Consider the following 8081-nt stretch of genomic DNA (forward strand, 5'->3'; position numbering starts at 1 on the left):
TGAAGAGGAGGAAAGCAGTTCTGAAAATAGCCAACCTGAAGAGTCTCATAACAGCGGCCTGGAAAGTGATTGGGAAGAAGAAGAGGCCGAGAATAGTAGTGACTCAGTTGAAAATTCAACGATAGCTCAGGCAAAAGTTCATGATCCGTGCCGACACTGCAACAGTTCACATGGATATGATACCGTAGTCATGAAATGTCCTAAGTGCTTTTGGGAAGATAACTGTAAAGTTTGCCCTATATGTGATCACAAGATTCCTCTTGAACGAAAGCACGCCAAGGAATCTCTCCGTCGATGTTATGATTGTGGAGCGATCACACACAAGGATGAAAGGACATCAAAAATGACATTCTATCCCCCTAGCGATGACGAGGATAAAGATGATTAACGCTGTCATAAGAACTTTGCTTTGTACTCGAATTGTTGAAAGATTTAAATAAAGAATTTTCAGTAAATTCTGACCGTGTTTACTTTTTTCAGTGCGCGCCAAACATAACATGCAAATTAATTTAAGCAGCCAGGAATCGATCAACCGTAATAATATTCTTATTCGGAGCAATCTGGTAAACAAAAGACAACAAAAGACTGTTTTTACTGTTTAATCCCCGACAAAGCTCAACTTAATTAACATAATAGCTTAAGTAACGGTGCGTGAATCGAAACACGCGTCTGATGTCTGATGTCTGATTTCATCTGTTATAACCAACAAAATCACATAATCTCGATCAAATTCATCCAAAATAGAATCACTGAAAATGTATGATTATTACTGAAACTCACAATTCGTGAATAATGTGCTTGGCAGTAATCGCTTTTTCATACGCTTACGGACAATGAAAATAGACTACTGTATACAAATGAATGAACAACCTAACTCCCGGTTATCTTCGAGAATGACTTCAACACCGTTCAAAAATTCACCAAAGGAACGCCAGGCAAAATAATGACCTCACACTACCCAAGTGTAGGCTTGCAAAAGGCCAAAGGGCTTTCATCTTCCGTGGAGCAAAAAAATCTACAATCATTTATTGAAGCATATCAGAAACACGGGAAAACGTAGCGTTTTTTTTAAAAAAAGAATTTTTAAGAATTTAATAAAGTATGTATGTAATATACTTTATGATGTCATGTGTCCAAAAATAACTTCAAAAACCTGTCAAACCGGTAATACCGACCATGACTGCCATAAGTTAAAAATAGAGCATGACATCATTGATCAACCTGTCAAACCAGTTCATAACCTGTTGGTAAGACTAAACTTAAATATGACGTCATCCTATAATGAGTAATCAAGACAATAGGCGGTGACGTCATCGGTGTTAATTTATGCCCCCGCGTATTAATGAGATTCCCCCGCGAAAAAGAGGCCTAACTGGTCCCCCCCTCACTTCTCACTTTGTTAAATCGAGGTTCTACTGTACAAGTTGCTTACGTGTGTCAGCCTCCAGAACCTTTTTTTCCCTGTTGTTGTTTATCTGCAGAAGTAAGAGTGATCTGCTGTATTACGCGGAGTATTTGCCAACCATCAGCACCCAGCTCAAGATCATATCATCTGTTAAAGCAGCGACTCCCTCGGACATATCGGTATGTTTAACTTTGATTTGGAAAGAGTTTTCAAGTGACTGTCATAGAATTAATACCTATGTATTGCTATTACATCAGGCCCAACAGGGCGAAGGAAAGTCATGTAACTGGTGGCAAACGCGAAAGCGTACAAGCAAAGGTTCACTGAGTTTTGTTTTTATTTGTCGATGGTTTGTCGTAGCAACAGTGTACTCTTTGATTTGCTGAATAAGTAGAAAACCAAATCGATGTTAACGTTTTTCCTTATAATTCCGTTAGTACAATTTCTGTTACGTAACTTTATCAACCGAAAGTTGGACGATTTATCAAGTCATTGTCTGTTCAATAATTTGATCGTTTGTATGCTTTATCTTCCAGGCGGATGCAATGCTGGTAAAAAACGCTCAAAATCTTATGCAAGCTGTTGTCAAAACTCTCAAAGCAGCCGAGGCCGCTTGTGTGAAGGTAACGTGAAAAACGTGTCTCAATATTAACCTAAAGTAATCCTTGAACTGACTAAAGCTTTTCTTGTTTCTTTGAAGGGCCTCCGACCGCCCGAGCGGGATGCGTCGTCCGATCACACAGAAGCCGCTGACCTTGCTTTTCAATGGGAAAAGAAACTAAGAAGGCAACGTGCAATCGAGGCTCTGACTGCATCACGTGATGAACTAGGCCTGCGCAGACGAGAGAAGAACGTCTCCACGCCTTCGTTAGTAGATATCGTGCATGTATAGCACGTAATTAAATTAAACGATTTTACCTCTGAACCGCTAACGCAGTTGGCTGTTCTTGTAAATATTATTTTTAGAAGTGTGGATGGTTTGTCAAGAATGAGTTTGCAATAAAATCAACGTCTGCTGTGACAAAAAAATCTTGCATAAGGGGGTTAGTTTCTAAAGAAACTGTGGTGCTGTGCCGGTGGGGGATTCAGTTGGAAGCGAATGTTTGGTTTGACAAAGTAATTTGGCCACCGAGGGCTGATGTTTCGAGCGTTCGCCCTTCGTCTTTACGGTGGCCAAATTTCTTCATCAACTGACTTAAGAAAACCTGATATTCGTGGATACAGTGTACTTGTTTTTACTCAGGAGTTTGAAAACAGTGTAAATCTTGATAGTAAACGCCGAGGACGGTACTTTCATGAAAGAGAATGGACCCAATTCGTGGCTCATTATTGCGCCATTACATACCACTTGATCGGTTATTTCTCCGAGAGATTTCATGGGAATGATTCATTCCTCGGGATTTGAAATGGGAGAGCAACTGATCTACCGGTAGTCGCCAAAGCCAAAACCATCGAACGCTTTCCAGGCCAGCAACATCCCCCAACTTTTAACAGAAAAATTTTTACCAGGTATTTTGGGTGAACAATACATACATTTTTCGATTTTACGTTTTATGTGAATTATTTGACGTGGGATTTGCTTTTTTGCCAAACAGGCTGATATCAATTTTTTATACGTCTGTCCACAGTCATCCTTAGTTTTCCTCTCAAGAGTCTTTTCCGCTCCAGTGTTTTATCCGAAGTATTTTCGACGAATTTCTTCTTCAAGAAAGTTGATTTCTCCTTACATCAAGAACTCAGCGCTAGAAATTAAAGTACCCCTTACCCTTCAATTTGTTTTCTTTTGGTAGATTTCCATATCTGTGAAGAACTCATTTTCGAAAAAATGTTTTAGAAATAATGAATCCTTTTTATTTTACGAGCGCTAAAAGTTACTGAAATTTTTAAATTTTTGCGCGCTTTAAGCCCCGCTGGACAAATTTTTGTCTCGTGGGCTCATTAGGAACGAGCCAATGAGAAGCGTCCGATATTTGACACTTTCTTAGCTGTAACGTAAGAAAAGGACACAAGAAGGATTCAGAAGGAATCTTATGCATGCTGATTCCTTTCTCTACATTTCGAGAGTTGCTGCATCCAAAAACCACACATTTTTCAACCATTTTCTCTGTTTACAATTGAAGTATTACCGCGAATCTTCGGATATTTTTGCACTGGAAGCATTACCGCGAATCTTCGATTATTTTTGCACGATGTCCTTTTCTTACGTCACGCTCAATATTTGGCCGAGTGGGGGACTAATGCGAACGATAGGTGAAAATATCGACAAGACTGCCTTCACTTCTAGCGCTCGTAAAAAAAAAAGGATTCAATATTTCTCAAATTTTTTTTCGAAAATGGGTTCTTGAAAGATACGGAAATCTACCAAAAGAAAACAAATTGAAGGGTTAGGGGCACTTTAAAGTTTGAAAAAGTTTCGCTGGTAACGTCACCTCTCCGAGTTTTCATCCGTCTGCCGACTGTCCGATTACTGTCCTTACCGTCTTTATGGCGGAGCGGGCCAGGGTGGGGAGGGGATTCAGGCAACAAACATGGCGGTAGCATCGCGATTAGGAGACCGGTGAAATGGGTGTCGAGAAAACAAGACCCACAAACAAAGACCAAGAAAGCTAACTTGTTAGCATGATTTTTACACTAAAGATTCCCATACAGCATTAAAATTCGGAAAATGGTCATGGTGCTATCCGGGGGGGGGGGGGGGGGTACTTGGGTTCAGTTTTGCTGGGTATGTGCCGCTGGCCTCTCATAGCCCCTGCCCCATTATAGTCTATTTTGTGGCAAGTTATAGACCCCATCTTAGTCACTTTTGGGAAAATGTAATTTTCGCGATCCCAACTATTAAAGTCACTTTCTGTTTATGCATCTAATTTGGTCTGGACCGGTGTTTTTGTGCTATTGTGTAGCTGGTTTATTAAAGTTGTGGTTTCAAGAACGGAATGTAATGCGAGGTGATTGTTACATTTAATAAACAACAACTTTCTGACTTTTTTAGCCGAGACCATTTTGACTCCCTACGTAATAGAATTTTCTTACCCCAAAAATCCGAAAATGTGCGACCCCATTCTAGTAACTCTATTGAAAATGCAACCCCATTATAGTCAATCCAGTCGTGAAATGCGACCCCATCCAGCGGCAAATCCCCATAACCCTCTTATAAGGAAGTTCCCCCCCCCCCCCCCAATCCCGGGGTGCTATGACGTCCCCCCTTCCCCTGGACGTTTTCTTTTGAAACAATCGTACCCAGTCTCTTTATGCCAAAATTTTCAATATGGCGGGTAGCGCGGCTCAAACACGTGTGAAAGAAGAAGTTGAGAGATCGATTGAAAAACTAGAAAGAGAAGAACTAAGAGGGCTCCAGGTAAGTGGTAAATAAAGTGCTGTACTTTGCCTTTAAAAACCATTATAAAAAGCTAAAAATACTCTCCATGCAACAACGTTAGGCTTATCGTTTATATGTTGGCTTGAGTATCATAATGATATCTAAAGAGAAATGAGTTCCTATGCAGCTAGCTGTCACTGCATATGGTTCTCTCTACTAATGTAATCACACGCTGTATGCTCTTTATTATCACGCTGTCGGCAAATGTTAATTAAACATCATCTCACGACGACTTAGTATGAAAATACTTTCATGCAACTCAAGCAGTTTAAGGCCTGGGTCAAGGGCTTTTAAGAGGAAAAATGGTTTATTCTAGATAACTTTAACAAATTCAATGGCACTGAACTGAAATTTGGAAGATAAAAAGATCTCATCATTCTGAAAATTTCTAAGCATAATAAGTAGTGCTATAGATCACGTGGCATGTCACGTGATCATTTTTGTGAAAAAAGCAAAGATATGACAGGTAGGCGACGGTTTTTAGAGATAACATCAAACAAAAACGCATTTCTAATAAAGATTAAATATCTCAATCGCTTCACGTTTGGAATGATCGTCCAATGTTCTCCAGAAAAAAATTATCAGGGCAAAGGTCATTTTTTAGTCCACAATTCAACCTTTGATCGTTAATTTCTTCAATTTAAAAACTTAAGGACAGTCATTCCAAACGTAGAAAGTTAAATATTTAAAATCTGCTTCGGAAACACTAATTCAGTTATCTTTATAAAGAAAATTCGCCGCCATTTCGCCGATTTACGAAATCCTCATTTTTTGGTCACGTGATATGTCACGTGATCAAAATTATATGTTAAGGCAAAAGAAAACATCAAGTTTAATATTCAGGGAAAATTTCATCCTGTTCTAGGCAGACAAACCGAAGATATAGGGGATCATTCATAATTTCTGAACACCCTTCAAACCCAGGCCTTAAACTGCTTGAGAACTCAGGGTGCATTCCGTGTACGTCCCATGTCGAAGATACATACGCCGAGAGTTTCGAACTTCCACGTCAAGCGGCCGCCGAAGGGCCAACTCCAGGAAAATGTTATGCACACTCTAATTCCTACACAAGAAGAGAAATCCTGGATATTTTTGGACAAAAACTTTCATTGTTTGAATTGTGCAAGTTTTCAAAAACCTAAATAATTTTTCATCAGGTCCCAGTTGTTCAAAAAGTGGATAACTTTATCCACCGGATAGGTCGCTATCAGGCAGATAAAATGTGTGCAAGATTTTCCCGATAGCCCGATAATTTGTGGATAGGGTAGAAGCAAATGTGAAATTTAAGTATGGGATTGTGTGGAAAACTTGCCAAAAGCGTTAGGTGGAGTATATTTGCTCCGCTGGATAGTGACTTATCCAGTGGATAAAGTTATCCGCTCTTTGAACAACTGGGGCCAGGCCATTAAGCCTACGAGGTAACTTAAAGCCAAGCATTACCTCTGTCTTACGCCGCTTTGTGCCAAAGACCACGATCGTGGGCCAGTACGCTGAGCAATTTGGAAACCCACGCTAAAGATCTTTGGTGTAACCCACATAAAATACAGCCTGGCATGCAATACCCCTCCCCACCCCCTCTTACTTTTATATGGGACTTCCCCCGGCCTTCTATGCCTCTTATTTACCTTAGAATTAATTTATTGAACTGGTGGAGAGACAGTTTGTGATCAAAACTACTCCATCATATCTCCAAACAGGCCAAGTCGCATCTGTGTGCTGCCAAATGTTGTGAAAATCTAGCTGCAAGTAAAGATGAAGTTCAACAGTGCATGAGTCAGTGTTTTGTACCAATACAACAAATCCAAGAATACCTTGGTAAAGAGCTGACTGGATTTCAGGTAGAGAATAATAGTTTTATTATTATTGTATGAAAGGTGATATATATACTACCAGCAGTCTCCTTTTCAGAGGCCAAGAGAACAAGTTAAGGAAGTGCGGGAGCAAACCAGATGAGTGGAGTGAAAGACAAGTTGATCACACAAGTACACAATTTGAGTGAAATAAGCTTTATATAGGGGAGAACTGAAGAGAGGCTGTTTCTCCCAGGTCTCCATTTTGCCGGTCCACTCACTTGAACATTTTTTCCCTCTTGCTTCCTTGGCTCTCCTTCTTGGCTATCGCAATGTGCAGTTCCAGAAAATATTCATACCCACCCCATTGAAGATCATTGGAAGTTCTGAGGGGGTGGGGGGTATCAAAATGTTTGAAGGAAAGTATGGACCTAAACTGTAATTTCCTGAGGGGGGGGGGGGGGGGGGAAGGAGGGAGGAGCTCAAACCAAACACCTTCCCTAGGGGTTGTATGGATAGTTTCTGGAACAGCACAATATATGGCTCCCACATTCTGACTGATTGTGTGGGGGGAGGGAGGAGCTCAAACCAAACACCTTCCCTAGGGGTTGTATGGATAGTTTCTGGAACAGCACAATATATGGCTCCCACATTCTGACTGATTGTGTGTTACTTTGTTGTAGGACCGTATTGGTCGCTGTGCGCAGCAGTGTCAAGACAAAATTCAAGACAATGTTGGCCCAAATACAACTCAATCAGAGCTCACCAAATACCAAGCAGAACTGAACACATGCATTGATCAGTGTTGTAAGACGCACTTGGAACTTGTGCCAAAAATGTTTGAGCGAATGAAGAACGTTTTGTCTCAAGTAAAAGAACCTGGTCCAAGGTAGCCTTGGAACTGAAAATAGTGGTAACTTTAATTCCCAGTGAGATTTTTTCATCACACAGTTGAGAAAATCAACTTACGCTGGTCGTGAGTGTAAAACATAACACTTATTAATAGGCCATTTTCATGATTGCGTCATTTGACTACAACTACCAGAATTCATTTTGTTTTCCTTTTCAAATTCAAATTTTGTAATGCCAGTGGAGAGCAAAGAACAATAGCTCTAATTAGCATGAGAAAACAAAAAACTGAAGGATTCTGGTAGTTGTAGTCAAATGACGCCACAGTGGAAATGTCCTATTACCAGAATCTCATGAAATTTTTCTACTTTAAGCGTTTCTAGCCAGAGTAATTGACGCTAAAGTAACCATGTTAGGAACAAGGGTCCCACATACACACAAAGACTCAAATCCATTTGATTGCTCACTTATGCCTGATGTGACACAGGTTGTCAGCAACTGAAGGTTTTATTAATGTGAACTGTGAAATTAAAAACTCAACCATTGATTACATTGTATGCTTGGGTCAGTTCTCTTTATTTAGTAGTTGTCTTAGGAAGCAACAAAGTTTACTTCAGTGGTTTCAAACTGTTTCATCTGTGATTTGTGATTGGTGGATTTC

At 40.1% G+C, this 8081-nt stretch overlaps 2 protein-coding genes across 2 annotated transcripts in view; both read left to right on the forward strand.

Moving 5' to 3' along the window:
- The window catches only part of LOC146464647 (uncharacterized), a 28982-nt gene extending 26548 nt beyond the window's left edge, over positions 1–2434 (forward strand). The window contains exons 29-31 of the mRNA XM_085129427.1: positions 1482–1584; positions 1942–2028; positions 2106–2434. Coding sequence (XP_084985553.1) covers positions 1482–1584; positions 1942–2028; positions 2106–2297 — 382 coding nt within the window. The 3' untranslated portion in view covers positions 2298–2434. The remainder of the gene's footprint in view (positions 1–1481; positions 1585–1941; positions 2029–2105) is intronic.
- A 2223-nt stretch (positions 2435–4657) lies between these two features.
- LOC146464648 (protein FAM136A-like) lies at positions 4658–7569 on the forward strand. The gene is made up of 3 exons (XM_085129485.1): positions 4658–4760; positions 6479–6619; positions 7255–7569. The coding sequence occupies exons 1-3, from the start codon at positions 4671–4673 to the stop codon at positions 7462–7464; spliced, it is 441 nt and encodes a 146-aa protein (XP_084985611.1). The 5' UTR covers positions 4658–4670; the 3' UTR covers positions 7465–7569.
- The last annotated feature ends 512 nt before the right edge of the window (positions 7570–8081 follow it).

Source organism: Pavona decussata, unplaced genomic scaffold, assembly GCF_977016875.1.
Source record: "Pavona decussata unplaced genomic scaffold, jaPavDecu1.1 SCAFFOLD_161, whole genome shotgun sequence".
Taxonomy (NCBI): Eukaryota; Metazoa; Cnidaria; class Anthozoa; order Scleractinia; family Agariciidae; genus Pavona; species Pavona decussata.

What these genes read in the sequence shown, in the direction of transcription:
- LOC146464648 (XM_085129485.1), top strand. Translation starts at nt 4,671, where the DNA reads ATGGCGGGTAGCGCGGCTCAAACACGTGTGAAAGAAGAAGTTGAGAGA. An exon ending in AAGAACTAAGAGGGCTCCAG is followed by an intron (nt 4,761 to 6,478) that starts GTAAGTGGTAAA and finishes ATCTCCAAACAG; the next exon opens with GCCAAGTCGCATCTGTGTGC. An exon ending in AAGAGCTGACTGGATTTCAG is followed by an intron (nt 6,620 to 7,254) that starts GTAGAGAATAAT and finishes ACTTTGTTGTAG; the next exon opens with GACCGTATTGGTCGCTGTGC.